Source organism: Gallus gallus, chromosome 6 (genome assembly GCF_016699485.2).
Source record: "Gallus gallus isolate bGalGal1 chromosome 6, bGalGal1.mat.broiler.GRCg7b, whole genome shotgun sequence".
NCBI classification, from domain to species: domain Eukaryota; kingdom Metazoa; phylum Chordata; class Aves; order Galliformes; family Phasianidae; genus Gallus; species Gallus gallus.
The window spans coordinates 9,641,820-9,659,237 of record NC_052537.1 but is presented as its reverse complement, the minus strand read 5'-3'; the positions used below and the strand labels follow the sequence as shown (position 1 = coordinate 9,659,237).

The 17,418-nt window shown below is 39.7% G+C and overlaps 1 protein-coding gene across 13 annotated transcripts in view; it reads right to left on the bottom strand.

Moving 5' to 3' along the window:
- ANK3 (ankyrin 3) overlaps positions 1-17,418 on the bottom strand; it is a 344,913-nt gene that overhangs the window by 93,203 nt on the left and 234,292 nt on the right. For all 13 annotated transcript variants that reach the window (XM_040702299.2, XM_040702301.2, XM_040702300.2 and 10 more), the window contains 8 exons: positions 16,833-16,931; positions 14,378-14,476; positions 13,028-13,126; positions 11,171-11,368; positions 10,543-10,641; positions 9,704-9,802; positions 6,228-6,425; positions 4,174-4,272 (listed from right to left, as the gene is read on the bottom strand). In XM_040702299.2, coding sequence (XP_040558233.1) covers positions 4,174-4,272; positions 6,228-6,425; positions 9,704-9,802; positions 10,543-10,641; positions 11,171-11,368; positions 13,028-13,126; positions 14,378-14,476; positions 16,833-16,931 — 990 coding nt within the window. The remainder of the gene's footprint in view (positions 1-4,173; positions 4,273-6,227; positions 6,426-9,703; positions 9,803-10,542; positions 10,642-11,170; positions 11,369-13,027; positions 13,127-14,377; positions 14,477-16,832; positions 16,932-17,418) is intronic.

Genomic DNA, 17,418 nt, shown 5'->3' with positions numbered 1-17,418 from the left:
CAACACTCTCCTCCCGTTGGTCTTCTTTTGTCAATCCATCACCGTAATGCCGTATCCTACAATAATGCTATCCAGCAGGAAAAGGGTTTGAGACATGACATGTGGAGATTTGCTGATCCATGAAACAATATTTGCTCCTGCCAATTCTCAGCACAGAAGCCCTGCAACAAAACCCAACATCACATGTGCCAGGATAGCTTTTACACACTCAACACGATTACTAGGAGAAGAAACATCTGCTTGCTGCACAGCTTCAAATTAATTTTAACCTCCCAGTATTGTATGCAAAAGGAGTGCGTAATATTGGAAGCTGAGCTAGATGTGATACTGCACAACAGTTTCATATTAAATAGTCTTTAACATACTTAAATTCAGACACAAATGCAACATCAGAATGGACAAAAGCTGCTGCCTTTGCATCAGGATCCTATTATGCCTTCTCTAACAAACTAGATTTGATTTTTTTAAACCTTTTTAAATCATACAGACTGATCTCCCACAGAAGAGATTTTCCAGCATATTAGATCTTTTCTTCCTTGCTGTAGCTTCAGGGTGTTAAATATGTTTCTGCCCAATCTTCCCTTTTAATCACCCAAATAACCCCAAATCATACGCGTGGCTCTGTGAACCTGAGCAGAAATAAGAAGTGCTTCCATGTGATAGAGCTGCAAACTCTAGATGTTTTCATAGGGACTGTAAGTTATATATAAACAATGATGAAAGAACTTGCACCAGAGGTGGAAGCGGATAGCTCACTGATCCCTACCCACGATGCTGAATGACATGCTAAGATATTTAAGAGTATTTCCTCCATTGATGGAAATTGTGTGGGAGTGACGCAACCAACACTTATTTAATTGGGGAACATGATGATGAGAGAATCTAATAAATAATAATAATAAAAGACTTGGCTGTTTGTCTAGCCTACAACAAATAAGGTAACAAAAGCATATAAAATAAGTGAAATAAGAAGAAAATGAAAGGTTAGTGCTGATATTGCTGGAGGCCCACAGAGATCCCCAACATACTGTCACTAAGCTGCACAAACTGACTTCTTGGCTTTTAGAGCAGACATGGCCACACCTCTGACACTCTACGTACTAAGTAAAAACCTGAACTGGATGTGCTGGATGGTATCAGGCAAACATGCAGGCATAGCAACAGTGCTTTTGGAGCCAACTCAGCTGTTGCTGTATCTTGCTCCCCAGTGCCTCTGGTTTTAGGGGAAGCACGCACAGACATTTTATTCCCACAGAACAGTTAATCCATCTCAACAAGAGAGTCTGTAACTACAGAACTGCTATTTTACAAGCCAGTCATCCAAACCTTACCTGTATAGAACATGTGGTCAAGATACTGTAGTTTTTACTGCATAACTCTTTTTCCTTCACTGTAGAAGTTCAGAGCTTGCTGGCTCTTTTCTTAGGAATGCAAGATGATCTTCAGTTAATGCAGAAACTATTCCATGTTAAAATACATGGCACTGCATTGCAACTTGTCCTATATCACAGGCTGTATTGAGTGCGTATCTGACAGATAACTTCCACATACCTGGCTGTGAGGAGTCTACAGAGGTCATTGCTGCAAACCCAGCAGATGACATCCTGCAGAAGCCAGGGAATAACCACCAAGCTCACTCCACCAGAATAGTCCTTCGAGACACAAGGCACTTTCTTCTTAAGGAGCAGATGAGTTAGCACGGTAGGCAAAAGTACAAGCCATCACCATAGGCCTACAGGATTAATAGTTATGTTCTCCCAGACATGAGAATCACAATTAACAGCAAATTGTTACACCCAAGAGGAGTTCTGCATAAATACACTGAGGACTTTGCCTGACTTATGAATTCCTGCTCCATGTCCTGGCAACTATGGAGATGTCTCATGGAAACAAATGTATACTAGGAAGCAATTCTTTACTTGCAGTAGTTACTGGTATGAGGAACAACTGAAGAATGAGGGTGAACAACAGGCATTTTTTTTTTCTTGAAAATGATACGGCTATTACCGATGGCAGGATTCAAGCTGCAGACAGGCCAAATACAATTCCTTGGTTTTGTTATTTGTTGTTGTTGTTGCTTCCCTTTTCTTTTTCTTTCACTTGTGATGGTTTTATTTAATGACTAATTCAACTTCTAGAGATACAGTTAAGAAATTCAGCTACACCCAGAGATCTCTGAATAAGAATTTGAAGCCCTTTTCCTATGTGTCTCTACAGTTCCATGCTTGCTTGACCACGCTGCCATCCTGCCACATGCAAAGTTCAGCACAGAGCTTCTGCAACTGCGCAGGTTTTCCCTGAAATCCAACAGACATGCTCTCCTTCTCAGCTGTGACAGTATCTCAGCACCATACCATGTTAATGTGACTAAAAGGCCACTACTCCAGAACTGGATCCTATTTGGACATGGGAGAGCAGGCAAAAGGGACACATGACTGCCTGCACCTGTTGATATAAATGTCTCCTTAGACTGTTTACTATTTGTGGGATGGAGAAGACTGGGAGAAAGGCAGAGACAAGTTTTACAGGCAAGGAGGTGATTCAGCTCTTAACCAAGTTAAAAGAGCAGGTTGTTCTACACAAACCAAAACGAGGTAGGTTTTCTTTCTCCAGAAAGACAACCAGTTACATCTAAGGAAATTGTGCAAAGAATGAACCATGGCTGATCTCATCTGCTGCTGAATGATTTAGCAAGCTGATAAGGACCTACACTGATTCATCTGGAGAACAGGTTGAGAACAGGTTACAAAAGTATAAAGCTGGACAAACTCCTGGGATTTCATCAGAACTCTATTAAATTTCATGCCAGAATAACATCACTGAAATCAATAGCTTAAAACAAAAGTGCAGTTGGAATTACACAACGGAAAATCAGGTGATACCTATGACTCTTCCCTCTATCGTGAATTATAATCATCCAACCAGCAAGAGATGATCAACCTTTTTTGAAATGTCAGTGTGATGACAAAATGATAGTATTGCTGGACAGCTGGGCACACATTTCTGGGATGCAAGCACACACCTAACTTGAGGATACACACTTAACAGATTTTTTAACACTTTTATCTTGCACAAGTCTCTAAAATATCCAGATCAGACTGTGGGACCTCATTTATTTTAGTTGATTTGATCAGCTGCTCTTGAAGTACTTGATCAGAACTGATTTTTTACTCAGCTAACTGAACGTCTCCTAGATCCAGGCAATGCATGAAGAATTTAAGTTTAATCAACACTGAGATCATCATCTTTATATTCTAAGCATGGTATATAGCAAGTATAAAATAATCTCTAGACAGCTTGTTGGAATTAGGTCACAGACACTGTACCCAAACCAATAGTGTGCAGTGGGAGGAGTTATTGCTTGGGGTTCCAAAATCCATTCCCAATCATTCTAGAAAATGTTTGGGACCCTCAAAAAAGTCGGTTTCCTAGAATGTACCAGTATTATGAAATAGACCAGTCCACTGTACTTTGCAAAATAGAATGGCTGAGAAATGTAGGCATTCAGTCATGAAGGCTGATTCAAACTCCGAGAGCAGCGGTAAGTCTTTAATAATGAGCTTGTAGAATCATGCCTATGGATGACTGCTTAGTAACAGCTCAGCAAAAGACGACTACTCAATTCCATAAACTCTATTAAGTCATGGGAAGAACTATTAACCACTTAATAACCAGGAATGCCTACTTTGCATTTCTATTGTTTCTCTTGCTGTAAACATAGATGTTGTAAATAACAGTTCTCCTGTGTTTCGTTTCTACTGTTAGATGAGTGCTAGTACGTGCAACATGTACAAACTACCAAACCACGTGAGTGTGTGCATATGGTAAAAGATTATATGACATCCTGTAGAGAGAGTTCTAGCTTTTCTGAAAGTTTATTTACATAAAAAACAGCTCAATCTCACTTACCTTCAGTAAAACTCTACAGTAGGAAACACCTATGTTGATCAAAACATTTGTCAAGAAATAAGCTTACAGCTCACAGACTGAATATAATACTAAGCATGGAGGTTTACATGTCTTTAGTGTTTAAAATATATTCTACAACAATTTATTACAAGGAATGTTTCACTGCTGTTTTTTCAGCATCACTCTGAAACTGTTTACTAGATCAGTTTACAGGCTTCTGCCCCCCTGAAAGAAAACAATATATGTTGACAGTGGCATCCATACCTTTGTCTGAGCATCAACAGCAGCTCCTTGGTTAACAAGAACCTCTGCTACATTGACTCTGTCCTCTTGAGCAGCCAAGTGCAATGGTGTCAGTCCACTCTGTAAATGAGGAGCAGCAGGTAACAATCTTGAGAGGTGGCACATAAATATTAAATACATATTCAACTATCAGTAAGACTCAGAAAGTCCTACTGACATTAGAGAAGTGAAAAATTCTACCTTCACTTAGAAGCTGTGCATTGTGATTCCTGATCTATTCAATCACAAGCAACTACAACTTAAAAACCAGGAAGATGATGTTTCTTTCACACAAGGAACACTTCCTTGTGCAACATTAAATACAGAATAGCAAATTATACAACGCACTTGAGAAAAAAGCTGCGCAGTATTTTTTCCCCTCCTGGCTAATTCACTTCCTCAGAATGAGCAAGACTTTAAAAGAAATTTTGAATAATTGCTTAGACTTCTACGAGATTTCTACCAGCAACCTATGCTCAGATTTAAGCCTTACCTAGGTTAGGTAAATCCCCTACCCTTAAACCCAAATCAATCTTCACAGATCTGCATACATTCCACCCACAACTTGCAGCGTGGACTCCTGACCAAAGGCAGTAACTGTACTGCTCTTGAAAAGGCAGTGAAAAGACAACAATGGTTAGGTGGGTTGCACCGCAGGAATACATAAAAGTAATCAACTGTAAATTACACAATGGGACCTGAACATTATGGGCCAAACCTTCTTAAAAGTTTTAGTAGGTGCTCAGTGTCAGCACTGAGACTCTGAGCACTCAGCTCCCAACTATCCTGTGGACTTTGAAGGAAACAAAGGGCCTTTTACTTCCATTGCAAAACTCAGAGTTGCTGTGCTTTAAATCTCTGCCTTCAAATATAGGTGCTGAGCTCAGAGGAAATGTGCATTGCTAAGCAAGTACAGGATAACTTTTCATAGGTGTTGTTATCTGTATAATGAGAAAAAAAGAGATTGCAACCAAATAGCAACAGACTGGAAGATGTTGCAGGTAACTAAAGGTGGGACTGCATCAAAATACCAAGCAGCAGTTACCATGCTCTCCATAGCCAATGTGATGCAGAATGTGTACATGAAAGACTGTGCGACAGCGATACAATACATATCCAACACTGCACAAGCCCACACTCTGACATGAGGGCAAATCAACCCCCTCAAGAGAAGCTATTCAAGGAGGGACTGAAAACAAGCAACCCTGTGCAGCGCCACCCACAGCCTCAGAGGACACAAAGTCTTTCTACCTACTGAGAATAAGAAACATTCTCCACGTAAAATTTGACTCTTGCCTTTCTACTTTAGCCACATAAATCCATACTGAAACTGCACTTTGCAAAATCTCTGATGGCTAGGGCGAGCATTTAAAGAATAAAGGCTGCACACTTGCTAGAAACATTACCATAGAGTAGACTTAATAATCCATAAAGTTATACTTGCAGAAACTAAAATCTACTAGCTTTCCTCTTCCTGACCCCAGGAGAAGTTACAGTAAAAGTCACCGTGCTGTAAGGAACATTCACTGGGGAGGAAGAGTTGCTTACTTTAAGGAACAAAAAAAAAAAATCTCTCACGACCTCACTGTTACTACCTCATAAAACAAAGAAAAATGAACTAGTTTCCCTTACCAAGTTAGTTGTTATCATTGCTTAATGGGCATGCATGTCTCTAGAGACTCCTAAATGACTCCCGAACACCACTAACCACTAGAGTGAGGAAGACATTTTGTCCGGTGGCATATTTTGGCAGATGAGTGTAACATGACAGGGAGGGAGATGGATTTATAAATTCCTCTGCAGCATATGGTGCTAGACATCATCAAAACCTGGGGACTACAAAATACAGTTCATTCAATCTGACAGAGCACTTGCTGCACGCTGCTCTCTTTGCTACAGGAAATAGCAATATGTATTCAAACACCTACGGTGTTTTCCAGAACCTGCAGAATCATACTGGATAAAACTGGAGGCCCCTGTCCTTTCTGTCACTATGTTTGTTTATTGCCTTACCACCAAGCAGAGGAAACACTTACCTTGTTGCTGAGATTTACATTAGCATTTCTAGTAAGAAGTAAGGACACCATGTCCACGTGGCCGTCCTGAGAGGCCAGATGTACAGGGGCAATACCCTGTCTGGTTACAGCATTGGCATCAGCACCATATTCCAGCAGTGTAGTCGCTATGTCCATCTGGTTTTTCTTGGCAGCTATGTGTAGTGGTGTATAGCCGTTCTGTCAACAGAAAGCACTTCATTGCAAGCTATTCATTAAACAGTGCGATAGAATCTTTAACAAAGAGAAGAGCAGGATGTGTGCTTATAAAACTTACAACAGCTGTTACTGACTTGTGGGTTTTTTTTTCCTATTTCCCAGTGTGAATGAAAGCATTGTGTATATAAAACACAGCTTTTCTTGCAGCATTTAGTCTAATTCTACCAAGAGACTTTCTTGGTTCAGATCAAGGGAAAATTAAAGCATGCAACTTTTGTCTTGTATTCTTCTTTTGTTTGTTTTTCTTCTTTTCTATCCTATCAATGCATAAAATTTTGTAACTCTAAAAGAAGATGATTAGGCAAAAAATAGACCAATAGAAATAAATGATTAGCATACAAATACCAGAATACTGATCAAAACAGAACTGACTTTTGGGTACAGACTGCAATACGTGTTGAATCAAGAACTTTTCATCACTTAGATGGCAAATATAAACGCATATGCATATGACTAAGTAAGAAGTTAAGGGGGTCAGACCTCTGCTGCATGAACTGGTATGGTAATTACCATGTGCATTTCAGATTACACAGTCCAATAAAATCTATCTAAAAGCACAAAGCGTTCACCTGGCTCCTGCCCTCCCTGTACCCCACAAGGCAGCAGGGCTGGACACAACAGATGCAGGGCAATGCAGGAAGAGCAGAGAATAAATGCCCAGGGATGCACAAATGGTTGCAAGACTGCATTGGTAGTAATCTGGAAGTGAGATGTACAGCACTAACTGCACGTGGAAAAGGCTCCATAGCCTTTAACATTATTTGGTTTAGCCCTTAGATACTAAGACATTGCAGAACAGTCAGCATAACACAGCTCATACTGGTTGTTCAAAATATAATTCACACTGACTTCAGCAGAGTGGGAGTGCTCAGCACCTCAGCAAAGCAGACTGCAGCACTTCCAAAATGACACCCAGGAACCGCAGTGCCACAGCTAACGAGGGAGAGGCACGGCCATTAATGTTCACTTGGAAGATGAAGTGCATCAAGAAAAACAAATACAGTCCCCTCTCTGAGACTTCCTGCATAAGACTGACATGTAAAGCAGATGCCACCACATGAGCACCTATTCTCTGTGTTAAATCCTATATATATTTTGTAAAATAACAAATGCACTTTCAAGTCTTTTCCTCAGAAATTGACATACTCCACTTTTAGTGGAATGGCAAAGAGCAGGTCACCAAGAGAAGGCAAAGACAGCTGAAAAACAAAAACTGAAACTCAGCTCAGACTCAGACAGCATCCTCTCATGGTAAGGCCTGCGCTCTGTCACTACAAATAAATGCAGAATGGAACATAAAAGTTTGGAGGGACGGTGTTGGGTTATTCCGATTGCCAGGAAAAAGGGGCAAAAGGGGATGAGGTTAAAGATGGAAGGACAGAGAGAAAAAATAAGCCCTGAGAGGGGGAGAGGGAAGGAAGGCGTTGCAAAGTGAATGCCAAATGAAAATAAGGCAGAAATCTAATTTTAGGCAACAAGAAAGAAGAATGGTTTATTAGAATAACTGTATTAGAGTACTGTAGTGGACATGGCCACTTCCCACACCCTTTCACTGATCCCCCTGCAAGGCCTGGCTAACAGCAATTCTTATGACTGTTGAAGAGGAGTGTCGTAAAGAAAGCAACTGCTGATTAAACTAACTGTGGAGCTAGTGATGAGAGTTACGATGCAACACCCTTGTTTATTAGGCCACACTAACAAAATGGGAGATCATCTGCTGCTACCAACATCATCTTTCAGATGACTGCACTGTGGGTGCCTAAAGCAACAAACATTCTACCATGAATTTTATTTAGTATTGATGCTCTACTCAGTGTGTTCTTGTGTACTTCCTGCAGAAGACAGACAAATGCTCTCTTTCAGGAAGATTTACAGCTAGCACTGAAGGCCTGAAGTGGCAGCTGCAAAATTATTATTATTATTTTTACAAATGGGGAAGCTAAGGTGACTTGACACATGAGTTTGTGTAGTATTATACTGTAGGCTATAGTGCTTCCACCTTGGCTTGTGCTTCCCAAGCTTTCTGCAGTGGGTACTGCAATCCCTGCTCCTACGTGATTCACAGGATCCAGAGGAAGTTAAACAGGCAGATTCGTTCAGTTATTATTCAAAAGTCAGTGACTTCTCATCCCTTTCAGAAGGTCCTTCCTTCCCCACAGTGGCATTTAAGAGTGCTGTGCTGCAGCAGTAAAAGACCAGAGATCAGCTCAGTGCACCTCCTGGGGCATTGCTCTGGCAGATTGCCACTATCGACATTTATTGATTTTAGACTGTGCTATTGCTGCAGGCTATCCATGTTTATTTAACTTTTGCACCATAAGCTCTGGGAGCTCCCATGTATGACAGCCTCTTTCCTCCTCTTTAGCCATGCAGAAGGGCTCTCCTGTTATGGCTGTACTCAGCCATGTGTAAGTGGAAGGCAATCAAGGAGACTGAAAGTGCTCTGCTAGCTCACCCTTTTCCACAGTGTTTCTTCATGGTGATTTCAGGAATATTTACATCACACTTACCTACCTGAAACTATTCTACACAGGTTTGCAACCTTGTTCTACATATTGCTGTTGTCCAACTACTGATTACTGGACAATTTTTAAAACTGGGATCCACAGAAGAGAAAGAAACTTTAAGCTCCCCTAAATTCTTCTATTCATAAAACTGTTATGCATTTAAGCATTTATTCTTTCGCATCTGAAATCTTAACACTATATGTTGTCTTGAGAGTAAACTACAAACCAAGCAGGGCTATGACTAGTTTTCTCAACTGTCCATTTACACTCACGTATAAATACTACGATGCATATCAGTAACACTGTATGTTGTACTAAGAAACTTTTCACACCTTCTCTGGCACAATACAGGGACACTACCCACGCGCAGCAAAGAATTATCTCCAAGCTTGCCCTATGCAGATGTTAAGATGCAGTGATACAAAGTTGACTGGATTTCTGAAAGTATGGAGATGGGACAAGCAAAAGCAAGGCTCAATCTTCAGTGAAACTAATAATTTCAGATTTTTCTACGTCTATACTTGCTTTTATTTTTTATTTTTATTACTATTTCATTAATCTGTAGAATCATTCTAACAGCTTACAAAGCTTTATGTGGTTGTGAGATTTTATAAACAAGGTCACTGAGTTCCCTGGAATTGCAAGCACATTCATTCTAGAAAGAGCAGGTAGACAGGAAAACAAGTGACAGAAAGGCTAGGTATTATTCCCCAGGGTGGCCAGTACTTGTACCTTGGCAGATGCGTGAGGTGAAGCTCCCTGGTCCAACAGTAGGAGTGCCACTTTTTGATTATCGTAGTGTGCAGCTACATGCAGTGGTGTTAAACCGCTCTAAAAACATGCAGAACAAACAAGTGCAGTTACAGACCCTCTCCAGGGAAAACTAAAGAGTTTGGAAGATTAGAGCAGATAAGGTGAAAAAACACATTTTTGATTCATTCATGTATCAGTATTCTTTGATAAATGTTGAAGTAAAAATTGAAACAAGGCTTTCAAAATTGTTACTGAGATGTACAAGCCCTTTTCACTTTTCCCAGGGAAGATGCACAGAAGTACATATCAGCATTGCCCCTCAGACAGAGCAAGTAAGGAATTTTGACCCCGAGGTCAAAACCTCAGCAATGTTTTTCTTTTACTACACTGGTCAACGTAAATTGTCCCTTGGATCTGTAAAAATGCAAGTTGGGCTGGTTTAAAAAGCTTGAGGTCCTACTGGGCTTTGCCCTGTCATGGGGCCTGAGGGAGCAGAGCCAGCTGCCTGAATACTCTGATAAGGATTGTAAATAGTCTGGGGAGAAATGCAGGGGAATGGTTTGTTTCCATTACCCTGGATGGATACCGTGAGGACATAATTTTGCTGTCAATTAGTGACAATAAAAGTCACTTTTGTTAAGAGTTTGCAGACTCCTGGCAGTGCAAGTAGGAACAGGGATATTACATGAAACTTATTTCAGTTAATACCAGGCTGTGAATGTCAGTGTGTGCAATGGCAAGCAGGTAGAAGGGTATTACTAGAATATTATGTGTGTATATGTTTGCTGTGCAAATGAAAGAGTCTTCTTCTGTCCTACCTTTCCAGAAGCATCAGGAGATGCATTCTTCTGAAGCAGGAGGTTTGCTACCTCGATTTTCCCATATTTTGCAGCCACGTGTAGAGGAGTAAATCCTTTCTGTAAGAGAGAGCAAATAGCAGCCTTAGCCACTCTCTTCTTTGGTGCCTAGACAGTCAGGGCAAAGTAGATGTCTAATCTACAGAGATCTGCTATTTCTATCTACTCCCATTTAACAGTTTCATGTACAGGCAAGCAAGTCTATAGTTTCTCACTGTCCTGGCAGGCCTGAAGGCTTTCCCTTGCAAGGAAAAGCTCTATCCATATAAAAATGACTGTAAGAAGAGAATGACGGTTCTTTCCTTCACACTAAAGACCCCAGGACTAGGCTGGGCAACAGCTTATCAACTCCCATCAAGAATCTCTGCTCTGCATTCCTTTCATTCTGAGCAAACACATGTCAGGTCACTAGGATGTGTTACAAATCAGGCTGTGAGGTTAAAGAGTAAAGCTTTGCACCTTTTTAACAACATGCACCTCAACCTCTTATCATTCATATATATATAACTATTCTAGCATTGAACTTGCCAGTAGTACTCGTTACTGATATATTTTACTATGGAAGCTATCACTTTTGCATCTCTCTTACCTTGGTAATAATAGCTAAAGATGCGCCATGCTCCAAAAGAACAGAAGCTACATCTTCATGGCCTTCTCGAGCAGAAAGGTGCAAGGGCGTATAGCCAGAAGTTGTAGCTGCATTTGGAGATGCTCCTTGCTGTAACAGCTGCTGCACTATATCTGCTTTGCCCAGTCGAGCAGAAATGTGCAGCGGCGTTTGGTCATCCTAAACATAAAGCAAAAAATCACAATTCTACATCAGAAAACTAAGGCTCGTATTTTGACAGAAAATATTTGGTCAGATTCTGTTGTTTTTCTATTGCTTTTTAAAATTGCATGTGAACATTCATTCTACTGAAGTCCCGGTGCTGGTGTATAATCTATTATGTTTAGTTGTTATTTATGATGCATGTTGATCACAGGCAACAGCAGTTTGCACAAATTCATGGTGTGAAATTATTTAGGGAATATTTGCATGACTGTGCTTCTGAACATGAGCTGTCCACTTTCATGAATGTCTTAGATTTACAAACCATATGATTCACTACTATTGTCAGACTACTTCCAGATATGGAATATATCTGCTATAAATATTTAGTCAGAGTTCGTTAGAAGTAGGTGCTCTTACTGGTAACCAATTCTCAGATGATAATTTTACAGTGAAAAGTAGATCGCTTTGAAATTGTATGTATTTACACGCTATTTGGAAAAAATAAAAATAAAAATCCTGGTTTGACCTATTAAGATGGCCATACATTGTGCCCATTTATCTACTTTCCCCCATGTGCTTCCTGGAACTTTTATTTCTGTAATTTTCTGATTATTCAGTAGCTCTTGGCCATTTCTTTGCTTTCTTCCTTTATTTTCCTCTGTTGCATTTTTTTTCCTGTAGGTTCTGCTCCTTTTTTTCCAGCCCTATTCTATATGTTCTTTCGGTGCTTTCTAGACTTTTTTTTGACTTAGTGCCCACATCAATCCTTCCAGTTTGCTTTTCCTATAGATAGACCAACTCATCCTGCAGCCAGGTCAAGGCAATGGTTGCGTAGACCTAGGAAGTTTGTTTTCCTCTTGTATGTGCCCTTTATTTGCTCCTCCAAATTCTTTTCTTCCACTGACCCTAGTTAATTTCTCTGCTTTTCACAGAATCTCCCACAGCATCATTTATCCTGAACTATTAAAATATCCTCCTGTATATTCCAGTCTTTGAAATGCAGAGGAATAATGCAAATTTAATACATTTCCCATTCTTCCACAACAGTAATCTTCCAACTGAAACATGTTACCAAGATTCATCCACCCACTCAGCTTGCTCTCCTTCATCTTCATCTGCTGCTGAGAAACTCCTACAAGCAACTTACTCTTCCTTTAGTATCACTGTGTTTCCAACTTACCTAGACAGTCTCCTCCGGCTTCCCAAAGCTCCCACATCTATTTTCTAAGGAGTTTCAGATCTGCCGCCTCTCTGGTGGGCTCTCTAGGAGTGTTCTTTAAAAGCCTAACTATTTCTGAACGCATACAGGCTGATGCTTCAGGAATAATGACAATAGACATCAGCAGCCTAGGGATTACAGTTTTGCAAAAATAAAAACAGATTTGAGGTATTCCTCCTGCCTTGCCGTCTCCTACCCCAAATCAAAAGTCAAAGATAGAATAGTCTGTATTAAATGTTGGTGAAAAAACAGTCATGTCAAATTGATACCATCTCCTGCCTTCCCTCTTACATTCAGCTCACTCATGACTACAGTAATAAAGTACATAACAAAATATTAGTGGTCATTATGTCAAGGCCCTTGGCTTCATCTCCCTTTTCTCCTCCCAAATAACACATGCAAGATGAATGCAATTTCCTGCTTTAATAAATAACCTTAAACATAAATCATCTTACCTTAGCTTTAGCCTCCACCTGAGCTCCATTTTGTACTAGGTATCGAACAACCTCTGTTTGGCCAGCTCTAGCAGCCATGTGCAGTGCAGTTTCTCCTCTCTAGAAACAGCAGAAACAAATTATAAGAAGAAGAAAAAACAAACAACAAAAACAGAAAAAAAACACACAGGGAAAACAAATGCAACACATTTAATAATCACAAATATATACTGGTCATGCAATTCACAATAATCACAGTTAGAAAACTCATAGGAGTTGCCTGTAAGCAAGATGGGAGATTAGGCTCTGAACTGTATGCTACATAGCAATTTATTTCCCTTCCTTAACACAACAGTGCCTTTGTGCCTAGCCTTTTGCTGTAAAGAGAATGCATTTTTTGTACTATCAGTTTACAAACAGCGTTTAAAATTATATTGATTTAAATAAAGCCTATTTTAGTGGGGGGTTTTGTTTGTTTGTTTAATTTTGTCCATTCAGAAACATATTTTTCTTTGATTTTCGCCTGCTATGCCCTATGCTCTCAGTACCATTTTCTATCTGGTAAGTACTGAAATGGGAGAATGTGGGGAAAAACATCACTATCGTTTATATCAAGGTTTCAAAGACTTAATGAAAGACAGATTTAAGGAAACTAGAATAAATTCAGGAGGGAATCTGCTTTCTAGATTTTTGGAGGCAAGTATATCTTTGGGAACAAACATCTCATTTATGAAAATGGTGTTGCAAATGTATATAATTTATACAAAACATTCTCTTCTAATTGCACCTGCGTATGGAAGCTGAAAGGAAGATTTTTGAGACCGAAGCTCTAAAAAGAGTGAAGGAGGTTCTACTGCCCTCCCATTTCTCAACTTTCAAGTACCATCTAACAATGACTTCAATTTTTACACATGCCCTGGGAGCCTTGGGGCACACAGTGCACATCCAGTAGAAAAGCACACTTGTATGGCTGTATGGACACAGGCAATATGTCCCAACAATCTGCTGCAATCTGTTGATAACAGCATAACTTCCCTTAAATGGTAGGCCCCCGGGGTCCTGGGAGAACAGTCAAGTACACATCTCAAAAATTACATGAGAGAAGCTACAGTATGTTCTGATTCTTTACTTCAGAAAATAAAAGGAATAGAGTCTGCTTCAGGTCAGCCTCTTCTGAGGTCTCCTTAAACCTGTCAAATACCTCCGAAGCAGGTGGCAGCAGGCCATGCTTTCCCAAGACTCCATCAGGAGCCATGACTACTAAGGAGGTGGGTGACTAATACCAGAATTAGGCACTTCCCAACAGTGCTGCTCACGGACACTGTAACACATTCGCTGCCCTGCTGTGCTGAAAAACAACCTGTTACTCACCACATTGGTAGTATTGGGTGATGCTCCATGATGCATTAACTGTGATACAATATTTACATGTCCCATGAAGGCAGCAACATGGATTGGAGTTAGGCCCGACTGAAAGGAAAACCAACATCAAACTTACATGTCTATTTCCACACTTCTTTACAAAATTGGTATGGGAAAAAGTAAATTATTTCAAAATAGGTAAGCCCGAGTGCTTGTTCTTCTCAAAAAATATACACATCTTTAAAGAGCACACAGATTTCAAAACACAGATGAGCATGACTCATGAGCAAGCAAAAACGCTACAGGAATTCAGTACAAAGATAAGACTTGCTACAACATACAGCTAATGCAAAAAAGATGATGTGTTCTTTGCCCCCATTAAATCTAGTTGCTCTTAGTGAACAAAAAAAGCCTACTGTTCTCTGTGATGAGCTTAATCTCTACCGCTTCTTCAGGAGTAATTGAATTCAAAACCACAGCATACAGCAAGAGAGGCACAGACACATACAACACACGCTGAAGAGAAATCCCCCTTCCCTCAGCACCTTGCAGCACCATCATCTTCGAATATCTTGTAGAAGGGCAGTGGTGCAAGTTTAAAGAACCAACTGGAGAGATGGAAGGTCATTTAGCAGGGTATGACATAAGGGATTATGCCTCAAAAGTCCCATCAACAGTCAATAATTCTTGGAGTAGATTTACCCTAAAGCCTTTTCACAGCTGTTTCTGCACAACTGTGGCAACAGCTGGACAGGGGCTGCAAAGGAAAGTTTTGCTACCAGGAGAAGGAGAAACCTCAGCAGATCTCTGGATATGCCCTCACTATGCAACTTCCTCACTGATGTACAGAAGGCCTCAAGAAGGTAGAGATGAGGAGAACACACTTTTCTTCCTTTCTGATGCAGGACAGTAAACATAAGCAGTGAGGCAGAATAACTGGTTATTTCTTTTTCCTGATTCACTTAAGTTAGTAAATATTTTTAAATAATAGACCATAGGAAATGCAATGCATTTATGTCATATTTGACCATAAACTCATATTGCAGAGATTCAAGCCTGAAGCTGAAAATGAAATGCGCAAATGGAAGCACAGAATCTACCTGGAAAACAGAATTTGCCATGGAAAAAGATAAAAAGCATTACATTCAATAATCAGTTTATAAGCACCAATAGCTATTCATAACGCATTTGGTAACATATGGATGCTAAATATCACAGCTCTGAATCTAGTCTTAAAGCTTTTTACAGTGCTACAGACAGTCAGTGGAAGAGGCAGGAAGGCAGGCAGAGCCCCTCGGTACAGTACCATGGTGAGTCTCAACAAATGCAGGGCCATGAGATCATGTGCAGTGACAGGAAATTAAGGAAGAGCTCTTGCTTTCAGAAAATTTGCTCGAATAAGCAATCCAGAGTACCAATCAGATGGTTAAGCTGGTTGACTCACATAGTAATATACTGCTGTTATCTTCTTCTAAATTCTTTGTACTTAAAATGGTTAAAAACAAACAGAAATGTTCTGTTTCCACAGGGACTGATTAATAAGGAGGACAGACATGGCATCTTTTTTGAAAAGGTTCTCTTTGTGCCTCTCACTCCTCTGCAAACATGACTTCAAGCTACACTCTGCAAGCTGTATTCACAAACCTTGTGGTTTTATAAACTAGTCTAGATTTTTGTGAGCTGTAGCAAGGTTCAGTTCTTTCTCAAGAAAGCCAAGAAGGGATACTGAATAATTAGAATAAAATCCATGCATCAAATGAAACTCCATTTTGGGGACACAAGCTGCTCCCATTTGTACCTTTTTTTAATCAATGGGATTGTTTATCATTTTCTAACCTGCCTTCTTCCACGATGGTCCCACATTCATATATGTGACCTTTGCTCCTAATTTAGCAGAACATACATATACAAAAAAAAAGCCAAATTTTCTCATAGGTTCCTATTAATTTCTAAATTGTGCCAATAACTGCACACAGATCATCTTGTGCTGATTGAAATAGTAGCATATTGATCGCTGTCTAACTGATTTGAGATGACCTGTGATGGTGGCCAAATATCATTTCTGTGTGAAAAGTCAAACCGAGGTCTGTGAATTAAACCACCTTTAGAATTAAGACTTGAATGAAGCAATCTTCACCCTCATCTCCTTAGCAGGGTGAATGTAATCTTCTGCACATTTAATTACAGACAGAAATAGACAGAAATGATCATCCTTAAAATGTTACCAGTGATCTGCCACTTGTTATCCCCACTCTCTTCCCAAAGTGTATCCATTCTTTGGGTGTTTTGATCCATTAGGGCAACTGGTTATTGGTTTTGTCATCTTTTATTATCTAATTGAAAATCATTGCTGACTTGAGTGGCACATGATCTCTCAGAAATACACAAACATTAATCACAACAGATGCAATGATTTTTTTTAGGAAAAAAAACAACAGACAAATGTGAAAAGACCACTTCTCACCTCAGTCACAGCTTGGATTGATGCACCATGCTTCAGAAGAAGTTCCATCACTTTTATCCTGTTCTTCTTGCAGGCAATGTGCAGAGGTGTGAAACCATTCTGTAAATGAGAAAGAACACATTGTTGTGGATACTCTGTATGCATAAACAGGTAAATCTGGGTATAGAAGTCACACAAAGCATTCCTCTGTGATAACAGAGCTCCTCCCAGATTTGTTTTCGTTTCACTAAACTGTTTGTGTAAAAGAGAGAAAAATCGTCTAAGGAAGCAAGAAAAAGACTTATTATCTTATACAGCCACTTTTTATTATGACATATATTGCCCATTCTGATTTTTAAAAATATTTGAATTCTCACATACATAAAACTTTTAAAAATTTCATTTTTGCTTAAGCTTATCCACTTCTTTTTTGTGCTCCCTCTTCTCATCCCTCTTGTTTTGATTTGTCAGAACTGCTGGTGAAAAAGAACATTTTAAGTTTACAAGCTCTGGCATTTAGATCCTTTTCTAAACTACCTTACTATTATTTCTGCTTTAATTCATTATATGCCACTTTACTACGATTACTTTTTTTTTTTGTCTCTTC